The sequence below is a fragment of the Caretta caretta genome, chromosome 12, assembly GCF_965140235.1.
Source record: "Caretta caretta isolate rCarCar2 chromosome 12, rCarCar1.hap1, whole genome shotgun sequence".
In the NCBI taxonomy this organism is placed as follows: domain Eukaryota; kingdom Metazoa; phylum Chordata; order Testudines; family Cheloniidae; genus Caretta; species Caretta caretta.
This window is the reverse complement of record NC_134217.1, coordinates 41,833,251-41,855,896: the sequence shown is the minus strand read 5'-3', so window position 1 is coordinate 41,855,896 and position 22,646 is coordinate 41,833,251. Positions and strand designations below refer to the sequence as shown.

Genomic DNA, 22,646 nt, shown 5'->3' with positions numbered 1-22,646 from the left:
TAAGCTCAGGACATTGCCTTTCTAGATGAAAGATGGTGATTGTCTTGCATTCCTGTAAATGAAGTCTGCAACTCTAGGTGTCATGGAAATAAAGGAGCTGCTATAAGCACTACTTTGAATCTGGGTGAATGGAAGGGGGTGTTGGCTAACTACGCTCTCTTTCCCTTGACTGGGATGGTGAGCCTAGGAAGCCTTTGGCCGGGTGGCCTGTCAGACAGCGTCGCCAGTTCCTCTGAGAGCTGGTTGCATTCAAACCTCCAAGTAGTGTCATTACAATTGCTGCATTTAGCTCGTCTCCGGCACGGGTCACGGTGCAGCAGGAACACGTCAAAGTGCAGTGGCTGCTGCAACAAAAGGGAAGCAGGGAACAGGACTCTATTAAATAGCTTAAGTTCACTCAGGGTAACTGTTCAATGTGGGAGACCTCAAACTGCCAGTCCTGGTCCGTGAAGATCCTTGAATGGACTATTTCAAATGACTCAGAGATGGAAAATGCTGCCTTAATTGTAAGTTAAAGCCCTGCTAAGATCATAAACCTGTTGATGCCCTATTCTCAACAGGCAGAGCTCACTGATTTCAGGTGCTACCATGTAAAAGCAAAGATAGGTTTCCTAGCCCCATTGAAGATGCAACATCCATCACCATGGTAGCTCAATGCCAAAGTCAGTATCAAGACTTTGCACTGACCCTGATTCATTTGCTGTTATGTAGTAGGAGAATATTTTCCCTTTCCATGATAAATTAAACTGGTTTGTTACCATGGTAGGTTTACACTATTTGGAGGCAATAAATGCTCAAACAATTTACAGTCAATTTAGTTTTTTGCAACATCACAGGTCTGTGTAGTGAACCAGCTCAAGTAGAGACCATGGTGCCCCAACACCCCAATTATTAAGCCACCCCCAGGAGGCAAAGCAGGGCTCTTATCCTCACTGTACAGATGGGAACTTGGCCATGTCACAGGGGGAGTGGGTAGAGCAGGGAAGTGAATCCAGGCTTCTGGCATGCCAGGCTAGTGGCCTAACCAGGGCCCCAGCCTTTCTTGGTAAAGGGTTTTCCTTCCCAAGCCCACCCTTCACTGTGAAGGAGTAAGAAATTGAGCTAAACCTTCTCTGACTGAAAAAAACAAAATTCTACTTGGCAATAACTTAAGATACTTTTACCACTTGCTTTGTAAGAAGGGGAGGGAGGTGGGTGGCTTTCTGATTTGGGATGGTGGTTGAGTTAGGGAATCTTTCACCACTCAAGCCTGCCCCAAGCAAGCAGGGGCTGCAAACCATCACAATTGGAAGGTTGTGGCCCATTTGCAGTGAGTTAGTGGGTCTTGCTCTTGTGAACGCCATGAAAATTAGTTTGTGTAGCATGCATCTCTCTTTGCTGATCGATGAAAAGATGGAGGCAATTTCAGGAGAACCACTGAGCTTGTGAGAATTCTGCAACTTTTGGTTGAAATCTCCTGATGTTTCAGTACCCCTGCATTCTAGTCTTGGTTTGGATTTAAACGTGAGCACTGAATCCAACTGACACCTGATCCAGGTCTGGCCAGTTTTTTCCCCCCTCTGTGTCTAGAATAAGTAATACTTCCAGCTTTTTGTGTTCAAAATCATTCTGGCATTGCCAAGGCTCAAGGGCTGGTGGTTCTCTACCACCAGATGACAGTGTTTGCACTGTTTCCTGATCATGTTAAATGGAGGGAAAGCTTCAGCAGTGCAGGAAAGGATCCTACCTAAATAAAGCAGGTGTGTCTGGGCAGCTGTAGGTCTGACATGGCTATTTTTTGCCCTTACAGCGGTTTGCAATGTCAAAGATTCATAATTCTTCATAAATTTCTTTGTCAAGCCTTTAAAAAATCCTCTCTCTTCTGCTAATAGAATAGTCTAAAAATCCATGCGAAGGCCACAGACAAAACTGATTGTGGGGCAAAGAAATACATGCAAAAAGGTACAAAAATCCTACTAGTGGCCTCTTAACTCTCAGGTGCCTGGCTGATGTGAGCACAGTGAGAGCAAGGAGCCCCAGCTCTTTGCCAAGGGGGACTTTAAAAAAAAAACCACTGGATTTTCTAGAATGTCGTGGGGAGGAAGCAGTTCCAAATTAGCTATAATCCCTCTTCCCCGTTGAATAGTCTGCCAGCCTCAAATGACAGCGCAGAGCCTCGCTGAAGTGCCTCATCCTTTTGCCAGATGAGTTCTAAAGTTGCATTTGTAACATTGTGTTATGAGCATTTTGCACTACAGCTGGGGCCTAAAATATTTATTTCATTGACAGAGCTGTGAAACCATGGCTCACTGCAAGATGTTACTGTCCTGCCGCTGAACAACAGGACTATTCATTAGCTTGCCAGCTCTGTATAGGCCAGAGACCGTGCGTAAAATAAGGTGTCCTGTGTCACAGGTTTTATTGAGTGACCAGGGAAAATATTAAGCTCCCTGAAATGAGAGCAGCAGCATTTTTTAAAAAAAAACTACTACCAAGAATTGCTCCCTATACCCATCCTAGGGTGAGAGGCCTAGGGCAAGGTGTTCATAGATTCATAGATATTTAGTTCAGAAGGGACCATTATGATCATCTAGTCTGACCTCCTGCACAGTGCAGGCCACAGAATTTCACCCACCCACTCCTGTGAAAAACCTCTCCCCTATGTCTGAGCTATTGAAGTCCTCAAATCGTAGTTTAAAGACTTCAAGGTTCAGCTAGGAATCATTCGGATAACTCCCATCAGCCGGTTCCTGAAACTAAACCAACAGCTACTGAGCTTCTGCATGCAGGAAAGGGGCACAAACTTCAACCAGGGGGTCTCAATGTTTAAAAAGTTTGGGTTTTCTCCCATTACCATGGCACTGGGCTGCAAGCTGGCTCCTACACAGGGACATTGCATCCTTTCTGCTCTAAACATACTGCAATTCAAAAGACCCTCAGCTCATCTTTAAATCAACCAGTGAATGGTTTATGTGGTACAAGGACCTCCTATAAAAGGTCCTTTGCTTTTCGTATTACTGGCTAAAGTGCTCATTATTCAAAGCAGGGCATACGGCCAGCAGTGACTCAACCAACTGCCTGTGCCATCCCTCCAGTAGAAACAAAGTCCTTGGAGAGGTGTGAAGATGGCTTAAAAAGTAAGGCCCAGCTCCACCAAGGTATCTAGGCTCTATTGAAATCAGTGGATGTTGGGAGGCTAAATAGCTTTGTGGCTCTGGGCTTAGCTTTTTTAGGAAAAAAAACCTTCCCTGAGCTGGAAGGAAGCCTACTCTCTAATGCACCACAGGTAGCACTGACTTTGCCCAATGTTGGAGTCAGGATCTTACTTCCGGCTTCCCACAGCTGCAGGATTCCAGCTCTGCTGTTTTCTTCAGTCTAGTGCCAGCCTTGACTAAACCCTCAGCCTCTGACTATAGGCCCTATAATTACAGAGGAAATACTTCAGAAAATCTTTTCTTTTCATGATTGGACTCAATGCATTCCAAGGGGGTTTGGCCTGGGGCACCGTCAGCTGCTAATGACATCCAGAAGAGGCTTTTAGTGGGCAAGTTAATTGCCAGACCACAGTCTGACTTGACTCACTACTAGCGTGACAGTGATGTCATGCCTTGTGCTAGGGCAGCGATGAAAAGTGACATGAATTCCAGTTAGTTTTCTTGCCAACTGCCACTGCCTTCCCGTGGCTGGGGGGGAGGTGGCAGAGAGTCTGAAGTAGAACTGAATCAAATCACCAAGCCCTGGCATGGCTTTTTTGACCCATTCTTAGCATGATGATAGATTGGGCCAGGATAGGCAGCCTTAGTGCAGAACAGTTGCACCCCATTCTAACCCTCTCCAGCTCTCGTACAGGGAAAGGGGGGAGAGGTAAGTTTGCAAATTCTGCCGATTATTAGATTAACGGAGGGGGGAAAAATCCAGTCTGAATGGCTGAACTAATTTGCGTCAGATCCTAGTTCCCCAGACCTGAGTCCTCTTGTAGCAATGGGGCTTGAGGCCTTTCTATTTTTCTTTCCCCCTTGGATCTTCTGCCGCTCACCTAAGTGATGTCCTCATGCCTAACACCACCATAGTCTCACCGCGCACACGCTGCACAACCAGCTTTGGCAAGACGACGGGCTGGTGCAGGGCAGCACTACCCCCATCAGAACATTACACTCCATGGAAACGCTGCCCCAGTTAAAGCATCGGCTTTCCAACAACGCCCAGGGCACAACTTGTCCATCCTCACTTTCAGGGAAAGATTTGGGTTACCCACAGGAGCAGGCTCCAAATCCATCCAGCAGCTGCCTCCCCTGCTCCAGCACAACCTCTCGGTTAGCAATGTCAGTGCTTCGGGGCAGGGAGCATCATTCCTCTGTCTGTGCAGCACCCAGCACAACGGAGCCCCAGCGGCACCGGCTGCTTCCCCGTCTCCAGGGGATTTACACTGAAGCTCACGCCTCCTGCTTGGGTTCCTTGCTGTGAATGATCTGGGCCCCAGCCCTGCCGCAGAGCCAGCGAGCACAGGCTTCCACTGTTACAGACACAGCCAAACTAGGAGCCCAAATTCTGCACATAATCAGCCATTTACACAGGCTGTGAAACCAGCGGTGGCAGGGCCCCCTAGAGAAGCAGCATCAGAAGCCACTGCCATGGGAATGGCATCCTGAGCCAGGCCTTTTCTGAGCTGCTGGTGGCTCCTATTTAGCTATGTGGCTGACACACACGTCTCACCATCCCTGCTGCTTTCCCCAGCTCCCAACCTTTCCCCAGAACATTCCTGGCTGGCTTTCCCTTGGTCCTTCCCCTCTGCCCCTGAACCCACTTTCCTTCAACTGCTCCCAGCCTGAATGTCACCCACTCAAATCAGTACAGGCTTTGCTCTGGACATGCCAGCGCCACAGGGACCAGAAGAAAACAAAGGAGTTTAGGACACTCACCAGTCAGCAGGACGGTGCAGCTGTAATGACCCAAATTGCTGCTTAAGGGCTAGAGCTGATTGGTTGTGCCAAACTTAAAGAGTCAGCCCCAGGCATGCTGGGAAAAAGGTTCCTATAAGAGCCCAGCCCCTGCGGGGGGAAGAGCTAGTAGGAAGCAGGCAGCTACAGCGAAAGGGATTGTGACTAAACTGTGCTATAGTACCCAGCATTGATTTAAATATGGGCTTTCCCTTGTTATTTGTCCATTTCCTCCCCCTATCCATCTCAGTCTCCTTCTCTTGTCGCTGTGCTTAGATGGGCCTTTCAGACCGTCTGCCATGCTTCTGTCTTCACCAGGTTCGAACCACTCCCACCAGGCTCCTTTCTGTAGCATCGCCTGCCTTAATGAGCCTGAAACCGCAAGAGCAGTAAATACTGCTTCCAGGTACGTGTGCAGTCCTGTGTGTGCAGCCAGCGCCCTTCACACACCCCTGTATGTCAAACCCAGCACACAGATGGTGAGCTCCTCGGGGCAGAGACCTACTTTGCATGTATTTTCTGTGAAGCACCTTACTTACCTCTGGGTGCTGTGAACTACTAACACGTATTGCTTCGTGTGTGTGCTTTGCAGCCAGCACCGTGCAGCTGGACCCTGGCTGTGGCCACTAGCTAGTACCACCTCCAGACCGTCATTACTGCTCATACTTCTCTGGGCCGAGCCCTTTGAAGGCAACGTTATTTTCCCACTGTGTCTGAGTTCTGCTAGGGATCTTCCAGAGCAGGTGATGGGATTAGTTCCCCTCCCCACCTACGCACACACGCCTTCCTCTGGCTCTGGATATAAAGGGTTTCTTGCATGTGTGTACAATGAGGAGTCCGGGGGTTAAACTAATAGCAAAAGGGGAGGGTAGGAAGTGGGAAGATGTGAAATACAAAATTAATCAAGGAGCCAAAGGACGTGGAGAGACGAAATTCATGAATTGCCTATAGCCCAAGGCTAGAAGCCTGGGTAACAGACAAGAGGGAGGGGAATAACATTTATGGGCATCAATTCAATCCAGTTAGTATTACGGGACCTTTGTGGGATGATTCACCAGGTGAGATTTTGGTGGACCTTTTAAAATCAATGATGATAACCTGTTTAGGAAGGATCAGTGGTCAGAAGGGACGGAGGAATGGCACTCTATCAAAAATGGCATTACCTGTTTTCAAGCCACTGACTGCTCTGAAGAAAATGATCTTGAATATTTATGGCTTAATGTCCTAACAGATAAAGCACAAGATGGGGTATTAGTTGATGTCTGCTGCAGACCACTAAGTCACCCTAGGGAACAGGGTGACCGCCTCCCTTACACACCTATCTATGCATACTAAAAAACCCTTCATGAGCGGGGGCAGGGGGGGGGGAATTCAATTTGAAAGACATATGCTTCAGGTTTCATGCTGCCAGTACTAAACCAGTCTTGGAATGTCTAAACATTATAAATGAAAATTTCCAAACTCAAAGAGTTTCAGCCAACACAGGGGAACTTTTTATTAAACTTGTACGAACAGATAAAGAGGAACTGATCACAGAACTAAAAGTTACTGGTAGCTTAGGTACAAGTGATTATGACTTGGTCGCATTATAATGTGCAAGCAGAATAAAGTCTAGATCAGTAATATATATAGTTGGTGCTTTAATAGGGCCAATTTCACAAAGTTGAAAACAATTAAGAGCCCAATCAGTTGGAAAGAAGAATTTAATCAGAAAAATGTAATGATAATTGGGAATCATTTAAGAACACACCTTACTAGATGCCCCAAAAAGCCACAATTGAGGAAGAAGGCCATGCTGGTTAAAAAATGGACCTGGTTTAGAGGGGAAGTGAAGCCTGCAGTAAAAAAAATTTAAAAATATCTACAAGATGGAAGAAAGGAGAAGTTGATAGTAATGAATATAAATCAGAAGTAGGGAACTGTAGAAAATTAATAAGGGAAGCCAAGGGACACAAGGCGAAATCAGTGGCCAGCAGAGTTAAGGACGAGAAGTTTTTGAAATACGTTAGGAACAAAAAGAATCCAGATAATGGCATTGGTCCATTACTAGATGGAAATGATTGCATCATCAATAATAATGCAGTAAAGATAAAGGAGTTCTCTGCTGTATTTGGGGGGGAAACAGATGATTTGGTCTCATCATATGGTGATAACATTCGTTCCATTCCACTAGTCTCTCTGGCAGATGTTAAAAAAGCTACTAAAGTGAGACATTTTAAAATCAGCCGGTCCAGATAACTTGCATCCAAGAGTTTTAAAAGAGCTGGCCAATGAGATCACTAGACTGTTAATGTTGGTTTTCAGTAAGTCTTGGACACTACAGAGGTTCCAGAAGACTGGAAGAAAACTGCTGTTGTACCAGTTTTTAAAAAGGGTAATCAGGGTGACTTAGGTAATTACAAGCCCATTCGCCTGACATCGATCCCAGACAAAATAATGGAGCAGCTGATCCAGGACTCAATTAATAAAGAAGTAAAGAAGGGTAATGTCATTAATGCAAAGCCATGGCTTTATGGAAAATAGACCCTGTCAAACTAACTTGATAGCTTTTTTTGATGAGATTACAAATTCGATTGCTAAAGCTACTAATACGGACATAATAGACTTAGACTTAAGCCAAGGTGTTTGATTGGGTACCACAAAACATTTTGATTAAAAAACTAGAACAATATAAAATGACCATGGCACACATTAAATGGCATAAAAACTGGCTAACTGATAGGTCTCAAAATGTAACTGTAAACGGAATTGTCATTGAGTGGGTGTTTCCAGTGGGGTGCTGGAGGGATTGGTTCTTGGCCCTGCATTATTTAATATTCTTAACAATGACCTGAAAGAGAACAGAAAATCATCACTGCAGATAACACAAAAACTGGGGTCACAGTAAATGATGAGGAGGCCAGTCACTGAGTCAGCGCAATCTGGATTGCTTGGTAAACTGGGTGCAAGCAAACAATATGTGTTTTAATATGGCTAAATGTAAACACCTGGGAACAAAGAATGCAGGCCACACTTACCCTGGGTAGTAGTGACTCTGAAAAAGATTTGGGAGTTGTGGTGGATAATTAACTGAATGTGAGCTGCCAGTGTGGCCAAAAGGGCTAATGCAATCCTGGGATGCATAAACAGGAATCTCAAGGAGAAGTAGAGAGGTTATTTTACATCTGTATTTGGCACTGGTGTAACCACTGCTGGAATCCTGTATCCAGTGCTGGTGCCCACAATTCAAGAAGGATGTTGATAAATTGGAGAGGGTTCAGAGAAGATCCACAAGAATGATTAAAGGATGAGAACATATGCCTTGTAGTGACAGACTCAAAGACCTCAGTCTATTTAGCTTAACAAAGAGAAGCTTAAGGGGTGATTTGATTACAGTCCACAAGTAACTACACAGGGAACAAATATTTAATAATGGGCTCTTCAATCTAGCGACACAAGGTATAGCACGATCCAATGGCTGTAATTTAAGCTAGACTAGAAATAAGGTGTAAATTTTTAACTAGGAGAGTAATTATCCATTGGCACAATTTACCAAGGGTCATGGTGGATGCTCCATCCCTGGCAATTTTTAAGTCAAGGTGGGCTATTTTTCTAAAAGCTTTGTGCTACGTGTTATTTTGGGGCAGGTCTCTGGCTTGTTGATACAGAAGGTCAGTCTGGCCTTGGACTCTATGAATGTCTGAAATGGGAACTTGTCACTGTTCATGCTCTGCAAAGGTCCGGCTGTGTTATACTGTCTGGATTTTTCCAGCTGTCTTGGGAGTCTCCTGCCCCAGAATGCAGTCACTGGGTGGGCATTTGGTGGCTGTGCCGCAGGTCTGTGAGCGGTAGAGTTGCAAACAACCCAGCTTATCGCTCTGGAATATACAAAAGCCAGTGTACCACCTTCCCATCAATTACAGCCTTTCAGGAACCATCAGCCTCACCTCCGGCAGAGCAGCGGGGAGGAGGGCTCCACTGCCTGCTTGTGGTGGAGTGCAGGCTCATTCACTGCATACACGGCCCATACAGACACTTACTCCCCAAAAATGGGCATGTGGGTAGCAACTAAAATCTAGGTCCCACTCCAAGCCCTCTGGGCACATTCCAGGATGGACCAAGGAAAGCAGGTGGGGTGGGGGGTCTCTGTGGCTGACATTGAACTGGTTGCTGCTGGGGCACCTGAAAGCTTTTCTCTCCCATGAACACTGCAGCTCCGTGTCCTTAAGCAAACTTGGCTCTTGGCTGTATTCCAGGCTGAACGTGTTTAACTGTCAAAGCCGCTGGCCCCTCCTCTCCATTCCGTCCATTTACCGCACTGCCCTTTAGCCCCAGAAAGGGCCTGGCCCTCAAGACGCTGAGGACAAGGATCTTCAGCAGGGAAATTGCCCCAATGCTCCCACCCTTCCCTTAGCTGCAAAATCCTCCCCCAAACAAGCCACCCAACCCCGCTGCAACCACCATCCAAATACTAGCTCAGAACTGCCAACCATTCTTGGACTCCATCAAGTGTCCCAACTCCTGCTGTCCCAGAAGCTGGACCTAACTCCTCCACTACACAGCCCATCAGTGCCGGCCCTTGTTCCCAGGGAGCAGCAGGAGCTAGTGGACTCGGGGTGGGGAGACATTGAAGGCCTGCAGTCTAATGTGCCTCAGATACTACCTTTGCTGTGGGGTCCAGGGCCCGCGTCTCTGCAGGACCTCAGGTGGATGACACTCTCCTGTGGGCCAACAGATGATCTGTTCATTTGCCCAATGCTATGGGCTTAGGCAGCATCAAGAAAACTGCCCCTAGTCATTTGAGGGGCAGCTCTAACTCTCCCCTTCCACTGCAGTGGTCCAGATGACCCAGGCTTTCACAATGGGGCACTGTCAGCCTGAGGCTGCTGCAGTGTGTAGGGGTCTAACTATCCTAGCTCCTGGAGATGGGGATGGGAGCCTCCTCACCCCGACACATAGGTGATGCCAGAACCATCTTTCCTCTCCGAGCAAGCCTGGCCGACCAGCCTCCATAACCTGCCCTTCAGGGGATGGGGTTCATGGGATGCCCTTCAGGGGATGCTCACTTCATTCCACACAGCCCCCCTCTGCCCTTCACCAAGCCCCTCCAGAACAGCAACGAGCAAATGCACATGCAAGGCCAGCTCCAAGTTCTGTTCCACCCTAGCAGTTCAGCTCCCAAAGCCTCCCTTTGCAGGTTAGCCCCTGCTGGCTCCAGGCCAGGACGGTATAGTGGAGCAATGGACAGCCGAGGATCAGGGAGTGGAGGATTTATAGCAGCACCCAGAGGTCCCATAGTACTAGGTGCTCTACAGACAGGAGTTAGTAACATTCCAGGCTGCTCTGTCCAGTGCGACAGAGCAGCCCCCCACCTTCTCCACAAAGCCCCAGCCCAGCACCAGTCAGGGGAGGGGAGGTGCAATGCAGGCTCTACCCTCCATCTCATGTCCCACACGCAGAATGGCACCGGAAGAGTCCAGCTGTCCCTGAAGGCACTCAGGTCCTACAGTGATGAGGGCAGAAGCTGCTGCTGGTGCCTGAATTCCCCATACTGGGGCCATAAACACGTGCTGCAGTTTTTAGACGTTTCCTTCCTACTTCCATGACTTTACAGTGCATTCTGCGTGCCCGAGGGGGCTGTGCTCTGCTCCTTGGGAGCATCCCCCCCGGGCCCCAGCTGCCCAGAGAGACGGGGACAGAACCAGGGTTAAATTCAGCAGGAGAAGGCAGAGCAGAGGTCCAGTAAATATTTTCAACCCCCCGGGAGTTTTTATAGCATCTTGGGGATGGGGGGTGCTCTGGGAAATACTCTGTAAGAATTTAAGCCCTGGACAGAACCTCTCTCTTCACAGCACTGTAGTGATCTGCCACCTTCACAGAGTCACAAGCAAACCCCCAAGCAGCTGCTGATCGTTTATTGCACAAGAAATTGGCATCACTGAGGCAGGATGGTGCAGTACAAAACTATCGAAGTTACTGCTCAAAAGCTATTGCAATTTGTTGTATCCATAGACTTTGTTATATACAGCTATGTACATAGATGCTCTCACATGCACGCAGGGGCCCACCCCCCACGCACACACCAACACCTGGGCCATTGCTGTTCTCAAGCCTTGGAAGGGTGAACTCCCTGTGGCAGCAGCCTAGGTCAGCAGAGGTTGTAGAATAAGGAAACAGCATCAAGGCAAATGGCAGAGAGCTGGATTCTGCCCTCACTTTCATCAGCGTAACTCCAAGGGCTTCTGATCTCCACCACAGTCTGTGACAGAAGAATCAGGCCAAGAGTTCCCACTTGAACCCACAGACCGAGCGAAGGCCACATGAGCTCTTCACACGTGGGCACTCAGTTGCCGCCCTCAGGGCAAGTCTGGAGGGGTCATTGCTTAAAAAAGCTACCTGCTCGTTTCAGCGGCGAAAGAGCCCATTTCACAGCACTCAGCTGCAGTCGCTGCCGAACCAGAGCGAGAGAGAACAGCACATTGTCGGTACGAAACATTAGCGAGCCTCTAGGATCCTACTGAAGAGCATCACCACCACCTAGCAAGACATTCCATTTAAATAGTTAAATAACGAGCCCGGGGGGCCACAGGCATTCGCAAACCAAAGCACGCAACACAAAGCACAGGCCTATGCCCAGCCTGCCCTGCCTCACAGCGGCCCTCCCCACTGGTCACTCCTTCGGGGCAGAGTTCCCAACCTGTACAGAGACAAAGGGTCCCATGAGTTGCTGCACAATGGAAAGGAAAAGGGCACTCCATGGTCATTGGGTGGGAAGTCAATGGGAGTTTTGCCATTGCCTCTGTGGGGGCAGGATTGGGCCCATGGATGTCACTACCCTGGACCACCTGAGTAGGAGTTTAAGCTACTTTATCGATACACCAGGAAAAACAGAAGTGAAAAATGACACTTAAAAAGCAGTTCTCTGTTCATTTGACTGCAGCTAATTCTAAAAAGCTCTGTCCAGCGCTAGGCCCTGGCAGGAGCTCCCCAGACAGAAGTGCCCACCCAGCCCTGCTGTCTCAGGCCGTTCCGAACTCTGGCCTCTTGTGGCTGCAGCGAGCAGCCTCAATCCAAAGGGACGCAGGGCCACAGCTAAACGGCTCTGTGGCACTAACAAAGGAAAGACACACCGCAGGAAATCACTGGGTTTGTTCCGAATTCTCTGCTTTTCATTCATTCATTCGAGCACGTTCAATGCCCGTTTTCCAGGTGGCAGAGGTAACACTTGCACACACTTCTTTGGTGCAAGGTGGCTCGGGGAGGGGGAAAGTGTCTTCACTACTGCCCAGCCTTGTGGGGACACCGCCGTCTCTCAGGGGGTCCCTGCTGCAGGCCCAAAGACCCCAAGGTCTGGAGCTCAGACACTGGGCTGCAGTTGGACAGCGACTGGAACTTGTACAGAGTCCACCCCCCGGGAGGACACCACGTGGCAAGGGGCCAGCGATCCAGTCCCCTCCCAGCCATCTGCTTCATTCCCCCTCAGTAGCAGCATATGGGCGGGCTCTTGGGTCCATCTCCCCCCTTACACCTTGGGCTCGCTTTGGAGGTGGGGGGGCAGCTCGTCTGCCATTGGGCTGCATTGGCACAAGCCTAACACAGGAACAAGAGTGACAGACAAACTCCCAGGGAGGGAGGGAGACAAACTGCTCAGTGACAGGCGCTCTCTGCCCGCCATGAGAGCGAGAGCACCCAGCTTGCAGCCTGCTCCAGATGCTGCTCTGCCCTGGGCCGGCTGGGGGATGCTGGGGAAGGAGCAAGCTCCATTACTCCTGGCCAAAGCCTTCTGTCTCCTCAATGGCATACAGCAGCTTCTCCTTCAGCTGTTCATAGCTCTTGTAGGGAGGAAGATCCAGGCGATTAAAGCTGGCGAGAAAACAAAGGCTGTCAATGTAGTGGCAATTCCCGTCTCCCTCCCCCACTCCATGCTCTCCTGAGGCAGGGGCATCTCTGCTTTCTCAGCCATGCTCCGGGGCTGCACTTGGAGATGCATAAGCTGGTCCCAGCACACGGAAGTTGTGGCCACATCCCCTGCAAAGCCCACGGTGGAGCTGGTTTGAGAGGAAGCAAGGGGCAGCCCCACACAGACTGCTTGGATTCACCCCCACCTGCTCCAAGAGGAGTGAGACTCACCAGGTGTGACTCCGGGGCAGCCACGTCTCTTTGCCAACTTTATCAATACAGAACTTCTGCGGCCCATTACTGCCTGTCAGTCACAAACAGAACAACTTATTACGTTACAGGAAAGGAAACACAAAGCTGGAAAGGACACTTCATGCAACATATAGCTAACCTGTGGAATTCACCGCCACAAGATCTCATTGAGGCAAAGAGCTCAATAGGGATTTATATGGGTAATAAGATTACCCACAGTAACACTAACTCGGATAAACATTTCCCTTATCAAGTATTACAGCTCTTTTGCTCCAGGGCTTAAGCCAACATTACCTGCCTGGGATCAGGAAGAAATTTTCCTGATAGGTATGTTAGTGCATAAATGGCCACTAAGGGGTTTCTTCTACCTTCCTCTGAAGCAGCTGGTACTGGCCACTGTCAGCGACAGGATGCTGGACTGGACAGACCATTCATCTGGCATGCTATGGCAAAGATGGGCTACTGGTGGCAATCCCTTAGAGATCACCAAACCAGACTAGAGAGCGGGACTAACAGCTCTTTCAACAGCTCCATATAATGTGCAGGAAGAAAAACTTATCCTGCGGGATTTCAGTCTGAGGGACACATGCTGGAGGTCTCCTGCTGTCAGGGTGGAAATGTCCCTGGAGTTTCAAAAAATTATAGACAATTTTCTAACTCAACAAATATTGCAAACAGCTCAGGGTAATTCCATATTAGACCTCATTTTGATATCTGAAGATGAACTGATCACTGAATGAAAATGAGTGGTTGCCTAGGTGAAAATGATCATGATGGATTACGTTTGTTACGAGCAAACAGTCCTGATCAGTAATACATATACTTTGGGCTAAAAGTTGAAAATCATTATGAGTAAAAATGATTAGGAAGAAAAATTTAAACAATTTAAACCAAACATGAAAGGTAATTGGGAGTTGTCTAGGAAAACTTAACTAAATACCCAACAAAACACAATTTCACAATTACAAAGGAATGCTTCTTCAATTAAAAAATATCCTGATTAATAAGAAAAGTAAAAACAGAACTAAAAATAATATATAACAAATGGAAAAAGAAGGAAGTTGATAGCATTGACTATAAATTAGCAGTGATGAAATGCAGACTATTGATAAGGGAGGCTACAGGTATCAGTGAAAAAATCTATGCCCAGTAGGTTTAAGGACAATGAAAAGGAATTTTAAAAAATACACTAGGAACAGAAGAAATCCTAGCAATGGTATACGTCAGTTAACAGACAGGGATGGTAAAATTATCATTGATACAGATGAGGCAGAAGTATTCAATAATTATTTCTTTTCTGTATTTGGAAAAAAGCTCCATGGAATAGTCACAGCTTATAGTAATAATGGAATACTTTCTATTCCAACAGTAACAAGGGAGGATGTTAAATAGCAACTGCTAAGTTAAACATTTTTAAACATGCAGGATCAGATAACTTTAATTCAAGAGTTTTAAAACAATTGGCTGAGGAACTCTCTGAGCCACTGATGTTGATATTTAACAAATTTTGTAACACTGGGGAAATTCCAGGGGACTGGGAAAAATGCTAATAGGACAGTATTTAATAAGGGAAAACAGGATAACCTGAGTAACTATATGCTGACTAGCTTTACATCAATTCCATGAAAATAATGGAAAGGCTGATACGAGATGCAATCAGTAAAGAATTAAATGCCAAACAGCCTGGTTTTATGGAAATTAAGTTTTGTCAAACAATACTGATCCCACTGTTCGATGAGATTACAGGTTTGGTTGACAAAGGTAACTGTGTTGACAGACATCCTTCGCCTGCTGTAAGGCATTTGGCTTAGTACTGTACAACATTTGGTTAAAAATGTGAGAGCTGGGGGGAATTCTGTCCCTTCTATGGGCCTTGGCTTACTTCCCTGCCTTTGTAAAATGCTCTGAGATGTACAGTGGAAAGGCAAGTATAACAGTCACAACACTGCCCCCCTCTACTCCCGGTCCTTCCACACCATTGGACTATCACGAGTCTCTCTCTCCTTTATTCCCCCTGGGGCAGCTGGGGATAAATACCAATGAGCTCTGCGAATCCTCCAACTGGTAGACGGCAGGTCCCTGTAACGAACTGTAAAAGCCGGATTCTCTTCTCATTGTCCATCTCCTTAATCACCTGAAACCAACAGAGTAGATGCAATGAGACCAGGATTCTGCCATCACCCGTGTGCTCCTGGCTTCAGCAATGGGGTTTGGGGGCAGCATCTCTTCCTCCTGCCTTTGTGGCACCTGTCCAGCTCCAACAGGAAACCAAACTGCAAAACACAGAGTGTCCCCCAGACGCTGAGGCTGCAGGATCTAATCTACAATCCACAGGGGTGCGGGATGGGAGTAGTGCCCAGCCTGAGAATCCTCAGGAGAGATGACCCCGGCCCTGAGAACGCAACAGGAGCCGCTTCTCCTGCTGTCCCTCCTGGACACGGGCTTTACCCCACGCTGCCCCGGCTGAGGGCTAGTTTGCTCCCGTTCCGTTCTGACCGCTTACTGAAGAGAAGAGGCACCTGAACTGGGGCTGCTTTATTTCCAGCCTCTTTTGCCACCCTCTCTCATCCTGCCTCCCCCAGAGCAGCAGCTATTGCTGGAAACAGGCTGACCACTAAGTGCTGCCTGCCGCCCTGGGCAGCTCCGGAGCCGCTGCCAGCCAGGACCAGAGCCCTCGTGCTGGAGACGTGCTCGGTTTCATCTCACTCTGCTGGAGGCTGGCGAGGCATGGAGCCAGGCTGATCCTGCCTCCCAACCCCACTCCCACTCGCTGACCAGGGCCCAGGTGCCATTCAGGCTCACCTGCCAGAACCACTGGATCTGCTTGCTGTTCTTGGTGTAGTGCCGGTAGATGGTGTTTTTCTGCCAGTCACTCATGTCCATCTCCTGCATGCCGCAGAGCATCAGCTAGGGAACCAGGGGACAAGTCAACAACCGAGCCACAGACTCTCCCCCACCCGCACTCTAAGCGGGAGAACGGCTGGAGGGGCACATGCACCAATTTCTCCAGGGTCAGACTAGGCAGCAGGGTTCCAGTTCCGCCCGTGCCCCGGGCACTGGAGAAGTCAGGGGCATGGCAGGAAGGCTCCAGCTCGATAGAGGCCAGCCCGGCAGTAGGTCACTTGCTCTACAGGCCCGACAACTTCCAGCAGATGGCATGAGAGCTTGTGCCCAGATAATGTCCCCCAGCCAGTGCAGCATTTCAGGAGCAAAGTTAAATACAAACTGTATTTTTACTGGGCCCTGAGCCAGATTGAGGGGTTCTTGGCTATTAGCCGGCAGCCCCTCCTGCCCCAGCTGAGGCTAGGACCTCTCTGCTGTGGGACAGCGAGCACCAATGCTCGAGACTCGCCCAGCCGGCGTGCTGAGACCCAGCACTCCGCTGACTCACCTCGAGCTCCTTCTCATCAAAGTACCGCAGCCACTCCAGCGGCGCCACCTCATTGAAGCCATCCAGGAAGGCCTTGGTCTGCTCCTCCACGCCCCGCGTGAATCTCCAGTCTGTCAGCAGCCTGCGAGGGAAGACACAACACGTCACGCACCCCGGCCAAGCCCTCAGACATGGTACCTGCAACCAATACCCAGAGCCCTGCAGGATCCTGCTGGCCCTGCCTTCTGAACCTCTGGGGCCAGGAGTGGAGCAGACGTTCCTGGCCAGCAGCAGGGCAAGTGCAGGGGAGAGGAGCCTGGCAAATTCTCAAGGTTCCTCCCGATCCTTTCTTGTGTTGTGCTCCTTCCCTCCAAAGCCCAGAGCGGTGGCTTTCCAAGGGCCTGCCGGCAGAGGGCACTTTGGGAACAGAGACCTGCTGTCGTGGGCGCGCTGGCAAAGCCTCTCCAGAAACCTGGCCTGGCCTGGCGGCAGGGATGCACCAACTCGAACCGGGTTTGGGGGATTCTTCTGCTGCCTGGGCCCGACTCAGCACTGAACCAGCAGCACCCAGAGCTGCGGTGGGCAGGCAGCCGAGCGGCTGCAGCCGCAGGGCCTGGGGCAGAGGGAAATAAGAACCTCTCCCAATGCCCTACCTCCCCTCTCTTGAAGTGCTGGCAACACAGCCCCGATCACCAGAGCCAGACCCCAGACTGAGTGCCCACCCAGCCCATCTCCTCATGCCTGCTGCCCACGTCAAAGCCAAAAAGCCCCAGGAGCCGTGCCATGCCCCCAAACCCCACACTCCATGCCAAGCTTGGGGGAGCAGCAGACCATCTAGAGCCCAGGCACTAGTACTTACATGATATACTCTTCCTTATTCTCCTCCGTCACCCGGATACTCTCCCCTCCTTCCTTCAGCTCGTGTGTTGTCACCTTGCCCAGAATCTCCATGTCCTGGATGAAGTACAGCTCCAGGCCACACTCCTCCAGGCTGTTCTCCCTAGGGGAGCAGCGACACAAGGAACATTAGCCTGGCTGCACCCAGCAAGGCCTGGGCACGGCGAGATCTGGCAGGATGGGGGCCGCAGCACTCCCCACGGGGACCCTGGGGTCACTGTGACCAAGCTGCATGCCTTGACATGGCTGGCTTTTCCGCAGCTGCTTGGACATTTCACCGGCTCATGTGCAGGCGTTGGTGGGTCTGATACACCAGGCCCGAGGCAGGATCCTCAGCACATCAAGCCCTGGAGTGTGGCCAGCGTGGGCAGAGACTACCTTGTATGGGGACTTTGCCCCATCACCCCTAGAGAAGCAGGGCCTCTGGGTCAAGGCTGGGGCTGGCAGGGGAGAGGCACTGACTTGATCCAGACGATAGAGTTGTAGAACTCAGGGTCGATGGATTCCAGGTCCTTCAGCGTGGGTCTCTTGTTAAGCATGCGTTTGTAGAAGGGGAGCGTGAAGCCAGTGTCAATGAATTTTCCATGATACAGCGCCTGTGTGGGAGAGAACACCCCGGTCATAGGCTCTGGGTCCCAGCATGGCCATGGAGCACAGCTGGCAAGGGGGACAGGTCCCAGAGGCTGGCGACTAGGTAACGGGGTGAAGAACGTGGCCCCTCACGATGGCACAGCCCAGCCCTGAATCCCAAGGGGGCAGCTCTCTCGGGAGCACAGGAGTCCTGCCTGCAGCGCTGGGCGTGCAGAGCACCCAACTTCCCTCCCACCCCCCAATTCCATGGCGTCTCCCTCTCCCTTCACAGCTCTATTAAGAGCACTTGTTTAAACAGCCCTGCTGTGGCCGCCCTGGATCCTGGCTTCCAGGAGCCTCAAGGCAAAGGCAGCCAAAAACAATGCAGACACTTGTCTGGAGCAGCCCAGTGGTGATTAATAGTTGGGGGGTTTATGGGGATCCGGCTCTGCTCCAAGCAGAGCCGGGCGGCTGGGGGAGACCTGGGAAGAACGTATCCATTTTCTGAGCATGGCACCATGGAGGGCCGATCCCAGAGCAGGGATACTCTGAGCCCCAGGCCATGGAGAGATGAGGCTGGGCCCAGGCCACCAGAGACAGGGGGAGTCATGCTGGGGTTTGAGCAGCTGGAAAATCTCACATTGTTGGGGCTAAAAATAGTCCCCAAAGCTGCAGATCAACTGGAACGCTGGGGTGGCAGCCAAGGAGCTGGGCACATCCCCGCAGTACAGCTGGGCGAGGCCCCGGGAACCTCCTCTGACACACAGACCCTACCCCGAACATCCCCCCGAACCTCCTCCGATACACAGACCCCCCCTCTGAACATCCCCCCCAAACCTCCTCCGATACACAGACCCCCCCTCTGAACACCCCCCGAACCCCCTCCGATACACAGAACCCCCCCAACACCCCCTGAACCTCCTCTGATAAACAGACACCCCCCCCGAACACCCCCCCGAACCTCCTCCGATACACAGACCCCCCCCGGACAACTCCCCCCCGATACACAGACCCCGCCCCCGAACATCCCCCTGAACCTCCTACAATACACAGACCCTCCCTCTCTGGCCACCCTCTTCCCCGAACCCCCTCCGATACACAGACACCCCCCTCTGAACACCCCCCCGAACCCCCTCTGATACACAGACCCCCCCGAACACCCCCCGAACCCCCTCCGATACACAGACCCCCCCCGAACACCCCCTGAACCTCCTCTGATACACAGACCCCGCCCCCGAACATCCCCCCGAACCTCCTCCAATACACAGACCCTCCCCCTCCAGCCACCCTCTTCCCCGAACCTCCTCCGATACACAGACCCCCCCCGAACACCCCCCCGAACCCCCTTCAATACACAACCCCCCCAAACACCCCCCCGAACCCCCTTCGATACACAGACCCCCCCCGAACATCCCCCAAACCCCCTCCGATACATAGACATCCCCTCTCCGACCACCCTCCTCCCCGAACCTCCTGTGATACACAGACCGCCCCCGGACAACTCCCCCCGAACCTCCTCCGATACACAGACCCCCCCTCTGAACATCCCCCCCGAACCTCCTCCGATGCACAGACCCCCCCGACAACTGCCCCCCGAACCTCCTCCAATACACAGACCCCCCCTCTGAACATCCCCCCCAAACCTCCTCCGATACACAGACCCCCCCTCTAAACATCCCCCCCGAACCTCCTCCGATACACAGACCCCCCCTCTGAACACCCCCCAAACCCCCTCCGATACACAGAGCCGCCCCGAACACCCCCTGAACCTCCTCTGATACACAGACCCCCCCTCTGAACATCCCCTGAACCCCCTCCGATACACAGACCGCCCCCTCCAGCCACCCTCCGTGCCTCCTCTGATGCATAGGCCCTACTGCGGCCCCACAATACACGCCCCACAGAGAAACCCTTCTCACCACCCCCACAGATGCAGACCCCAGAGCCCTGCGCCCCTACCCCACTCACAGTGCACCCTGACCCCCAAGCTGTTCCTGAGGTTGCAGATCTGGTGGAGCCCACAGTCCAACCAAGCACACGGCTCCCCCAACAAGTCCTGGCCTCTGGGATGGAGCCACCTTTGGTGCCATCTTTGCCCTCCGCCCCCAAGTCGAGGCTGGGCCCCGCAAGCGACCAGCTGCTCCCCCAGCACAGAGACCGGCTGTTCCTGTACACCTCGCCCGGGCCAGCCTGCCCTGCGGGGCCCGACCCTGCCAGGGACCAGTGGGGAGCTGCTGGCCCTCCAAGGAGCTGGGCAGCTGGGCGGGCAGTTCCCCCTCCGGGGCCAAGGCTGGGAACATTTTCGGGTTTAAGTGGCTGAGCCCCGTCCAATCCCTGCCCCTCGTCCCCACTCTGCAGCACCCCCGGCCCCGGCCCCGCCTCCCCTCCTGACCAACTGGCTCCTTTCTCCCCCCAGCCCTGCCAGCGCCCCGGGGCGCTCACCATAGCGATGAAGCGGCCGATGAAGCGGAAGTAGGTGAGGTGGTCGGGGTTGATGGAGGACGCGGGGTTGATCTGCAGGCAGTAGTTGTTCTTCCCGGCGTATTCGAACAGGCAGTACATGGGGTTGAGCACCTCGTGGGACAGGAGGAAGAACCATTCCCTGGGGAAGGAGAGAACAGAGCGCAGTGACGGGTGCTCGGCACCCCCAGGAGGGCAGAGTTGCAGCTGCTCCACTCCTGCTCTCCAGGCAGCAGGACCAGGGCTCCGGGGGGCAGCGAGCAGGCGGGTCTGGGCCTACTGGCCCCTGCATTCAAGAGCTTCACCTGGGGAAAGGGAGCAGCCCAGACGCCTTCACTCGGCCTGCGCATGCCGTCTGCTGCAGCACACCCCCGGCCCACCAGCCCGTCTCCACTGGGTGCAGACTGAACAGGCCTGGGGGGGACGGGGGGCCTCACTAGCCCATGTCAGCCTCCACCCCAAGGCAGCTGCATTGCAGCACTGCTACATGTAGCCTGGGAAGCATTTTAGGAGAGAGCAGCATGACAAAGTCTTGGAAAACACCCCAGTGACCCTGGGCCCTGGTGCGCCCAGCACTCACTGGCATCGGCCCTTGGCCTGGCAGGGATGCCAGGGGCCCCAAAGTATCCCTGTATTACACACACACACGTCTCCCTGCCCAGGTCTGCACACTCCCACCAGCCACACACACCTGCCTGCTTGCCTGTCCCCACCACACTCACTCACACCCACCCACGCACCTGCCCACCCCCAGTGCACCCATACCCACGCCCAGAGCAGGGACACCCGCGCCCCCAGGCCTGCCCGCGCCCAGAGCAGGGACACCCACGCCCCCAGGCCTGCCCGGCCCAGAGCAGGGACACACACCCACATGCGCATGCCTGCTCACCCCCCCTCACATGCCTGGCCACGCCCAGAGCACACGCACACGTATGTGCACATGCCTGCACACACACCCCAGCCCAGTGCACACACCTGCCTGTGCCCAGAGCACATACACGCGCAAACCCACATACCCCTGCCTGCCCCCAGAGCACACGCACGCGCCCTTCCTGAAATGGATCTGACTGTCTCTGCCCCCTCTCCCCCCATGAGCCTCGTCTCCCATGGCTCCGTGCAGGGAACACTGCCCCTTCCTGGCTCGCTAGCTCCCTGGAGAAGCACAGGAGAGGCGCATGGTCCTTGCCTTGGTCCTCCCTAGCAGCTCAGGGAGACGAGTCGTCCTCCAACGCAGAGAGCGCCCGGTATCCTGTCCGTGGTTCTACCCTGTGGTAGAACAGCATGACGTAACCTACCATAGGGTAAAACCACTGGCAGGACACAGAGAGAGACACAGAGAGCAGGAGCCCACGGCCCAGGGATGGGAGCAGGGTCACCGTGGAGAAGGAGGAGTTGGGGCGTGACAGACACAAGGACACCAGGGAGCCAGGGGGGAGGGAGGGAGGCAGGGAGGGAGGAAGAAGAGTTATAGCACCAAGCCAGCCACCCAGGAGGAGGCAGGCTGGAGCCAGTAGTGTCACAAGCACCTCCTCTGGCCGAACACCGCACCACGAGGCTTTCCTCAGAGCCCCCGGCGGAGCCCCCCAGCCCCGGGGCACAGGCAGAGCCCCCCACCCCCGTTCCCCAGCCCCGGGGGCGCAGGCAGAGCCCTCTCCCCCCCCCGTTCCCCAGCCCCGGAGGCGCAGGCAGAGCCCCCCCCCGTTCCCCAGCCCCGGGGGCGCAGGCAGAGCCCCCCCCCGTTCCCCAGCCCCGGGGGCGCAGGCAGAGCCCGGCGTCGGGCCCTCTGGCTCTGTTTTGTTACTGCAGTGCACACAAGGTACAGGCCATTTCTCGTTAGGACCCAGCAGGGGATGTGCCCCAGGCTTCTCTGAGCAGGGCCCTGGGAGAGGAACACGAGCCCGAGCTCAGCCCTGTGAAAGCCCCGAGCCGCCCCTGGTGCCCTGCCGCAGCAGACACCTCTCTGCTCAGCAGGACTCACCTGGCGATGCCACCGTAGTCCAGCCCCTCCTCGCCGCGCATGATGATGTACAGCCGGCGCCGCAGGTCATAGGGCTTCATGTTCATAATCTACGAGGGGTAAGAGATGGGACTCGTCACCCACAGAGGCCCATCGCATAGGGACTGCCCCAATATCCAGGGGCAGCCAGGCTCCTGAATCCCTGGACCCTACTACAAGTCCCCTTTCACAGTGCCGAGCTCTGCATGCGGCCCTCCCCTGCGCAGGGACTCACCTGCTGGAAGGAGTCCTCAAAGAGCGTCTGCCGGGAAACGCTGATCTTCACGTGGCTGGGCAGCGCGTTCGA

At 52.6% G+C, this 22,646-nt stretch overlaps 1 protein-coding gene across 2 annotated transcripts in view; it reads right to left on the bottom strand.

Moving 5' to 3' along the window:
- Nucleotides 1-10,795: 10,795 nt before the first annotated feature.
- The window catches only part of WWP2 (WW domain containing E3 ubiquitin protein ligase 2), a 90,368-nt gene continuing 78,517 nt past the window's right edge, over nucleotides 10,796-22,646 (bottom strand). For both annotated transcript variants that reach the window (XM_048870700.2, XM_075118497.1), the window contains exons 15-24: nucleotides 22,575-22,646; nucleotides 22,322-22,410; nucleotides 20,326-20,485; nucleotides 17,776-17,909; nucleotides 17,276-17,416; nucleotides 16,438-16,558; nucleotides 15,849-15,953; nucleotides 15,084-15,180; nucleotides 13,026-13,098; nucleotides 10,796-12,758 (exon numbers count right to left, since the gene is read on the bottom strand). In XM_048870700.2, the coding sequence (XP_048726657.1) occupies nucleotides 12,659-12,758; nucleotides 13,026-13,098; nucleotides 15,084-15,180; nucleotides 15,849-15,953; nucleotides 16,438-16,558; nucleotides 17,276-17,416; nucleotides 17,776-17,909; nucleotides 20,326-20,485; nucleotides 22,322-22,410; nucleotides 22,575-22,646 (1,092 nt within the window). In that variant the 3' untranslated portion in view covers nucleotides 10,796-12,658. The remainder of the gene's footprint in view (nucleotides 12,759-13,025; nucleotides 13,099-15,083; nucleotides 15,181-15,848; nucleotides 15,954-16,437; nucleotides 16,559-17,275; nucleotides 17,417-17,775; nucleotides 17,910-20,325; nucleotides 20,486-22,321; nucleotides 22,411-22,574) is intronic.